Source organism: Aplysia californica, unplaced genomic scaffold (assembly GCF_000002075.1).
Source record: "Aplysia californica isolate F4 #8 unplaced genomic scaffold, AplCal3.0 scaffold00068, whole genome shotgun sequence".
In the NCBI taxonomy this organism is placed as follows: domain Eukaryota; kingdom Metazoa; phylum Mollusca; class Gastropoda; order Aplysiida; family Aplysiidae; genus Aplysia; species Aplysia californica.
In genome coordinates, this window is record NW_004797338.1 from 47,132 (window position 1) to 49,219 (window position 2,088).

Sequence of the window (2,088 nt, forward strand, 5' to 3'; positions counted from 1 at the left end):
AGAGATAGAGAGAGAGAGAGAGAGAGAGAGAGAGAGAGAGAGGGGAGGGGGGGGAAGAGACGGAGAGTGAGAAATGGAGTGAAGCGAGCTGTCAAAGCGACTCTCGGCTTGTAGTGAAGGGAGTGTGTTTTGAATGTTGGATCGCTGTCGCTGGCACACGGTTTATAAAATGTTCATGGTGCTCAGCCAAGTACACATGATTGCTTTAACTGCGAACCAGTCGAACTTTCATTTTTATATCCCATTCATTTCGGTAGTGAGTGCTTTAAATATTGAAATTATGAAAGAAGCCAAAGATGTCCAGTCTACTACGACTTGACTCATTGCGGACATGCATTCCTATCATTTGACAACGCCTGACGCGCTGGTGTGGAGCACTTCTAAAAAGAAGTTTGACGTTGTCGGTGTAACAGATGTTGCAATTCTTTCTTTGTTTTTTAAACGACATACATGCTGTCCTTGGGGGAAAAGAAGGGGGGGGGGGATGCTTGGAGGTAGGACTTTTTTCTGATGTTGGAGGGTGCCATTGGTAGGTCCTACTTCTTTTCTTCTCCTTTGGCTTTTTCTTTCTATTTGGGTTGTTGGGGGCGTGCCACTGCTTGGTCCTACTTGTTTTCTTCCCCTTTATTTTTTCTTTCTCTGTGGGTGGTTGGATGGCGCAGCTGCTATGTCCTACTTTTTTTTTTCCTTCTCTGTGGGTGGTTGGAGAGTGTCAATGGTAAGTCTTACTTCTTTTTCCACTCTGATTTTTATTTCAGTGTTTGTGGTCATAGGATGTTACTTACTGGTCCTATTTCTATATTTTCTCACTGTTGTTTCTATTTGTATGTGTGGTTGGAGGGTGTCACTGGCAGATCTTACTTCTTTTCTTCCCCTCTGTCGTTTCTGTCTGTATGGGTGGGTGTAGGTTGTCAGTGGTAGGGCCTCGTCTTTTCTTTCCTTTATTGTTTCTTTCTCTCTGTCTTTGTCTTTCTCTTTCTCGGCCCTGAATGACTGTTTTTGTGTCGTCTTGGTTCTTCTGTTAACTCAACACAATAAAGTTTGGCTTCGCCGTTTGGGTGGTTGGAGAGCGACACTGGTAGGTTCAACCTCTTTACTTTCCCTCTGTTGTTTTTATCCGTCTGCCTTCCTTTTTCCTAGCACTAAATGATCATTACTGTGTCGATGTTGTTCTTTGTACCTAAACAAACTAGCTTAAAACTTTGTCCTTGTAAAGACACTCGAGAAACAAATCTACATCACACACATGGAGCTCTGTCTGCCCCCGCCTCAAATGTCAGTTTTTGTGGGGGGAAAAACGTCTCCTTTTATAAAAATGCTAAAACAAACCAACCGTACAAAGAAAGAAACAAACAGCCAACCAACTGAAGAAATAAATAAACAAACAAACTAACTAATAACGAAAACAACAAACCAACCAAACAACATGGTAAATAACTAACTATCCAAACAAACAACCAACCAACCAAACAACGTGGTAAATAACTAACTATCCAAACAAACAACCAACCGACCAAACAACATGGTAAATAACTAACTATCCAAACAAACAAACAACCGACCAAACAACATGGTAAATAACTAACTATCCAAACAAACAAACAACCGACCAAACAAAGAACCAACCAACTGAACAGACAGACAAACACGCTTCACAATAGGAAGGATTGAAGAGTTTGCAGATATGACACTTTATTTCCGCGCTCAGTTCATCATCTCTCGTGACGGACTCATCTAATTCCGCCATTGGTACTGTCGCTTGACGGACTCATTGAGCAGATTCTAGCGTCATGAAGAATGTCGCGTGACTGACTCGTCTAGTAAATGATGTGAGGGTTAATGTCGAAACGTTGCTCACATGCGCTCTTGACGCGACAGGTGCCCTTGAAAATAGGGAGGTTGAAGTCTTGTCTTTTACTGACTGCCAGGTTGAAGTAACAGCATTGGTCTTTTCCACAGTCGCTGTTGCTAGTACAGGTCGTGGCGGCCTTGCGTTTGACGACCACCGGTCTCTGACAGGTGCCCATTTGACTGAGGGAGATAGAGAGTGTTTATGTTGTATGTGTGTGTGTGTGTGTGTGTGTGTGT

The 2,088-nt window shown here is 42.9% G+C and overlaps 1 protein-coding gene and 1 long non-coding RNA gene across 2 annotated transcripts in view; one reads left to right on the top strand and one right to left on the bottom strand.

Annotated features, from left to right (window-relative positions):
* The window catches only part of LOC101855856, a 61,168-nt gene that overhangs the window by 17,698 nt on the left and 41,382 nt on the right, over positions 1-2,088 (top strand). The window lies entirely within an intron of this gene.
* Positions 1,668-2,088, bottom strand: part of LOC106011184 — a gene marked incomplete in the record, with an annotated part of 5,608 nt that continues 5,187 nt past the window's right edge. Inside the window, 1 exon segment of the mRNA XM_013079919.2 lies at positions 1,668-2,031. Coding sequence (XP_012935373.1) covers positions 1,818-2,031 — 214 coding nt within the window.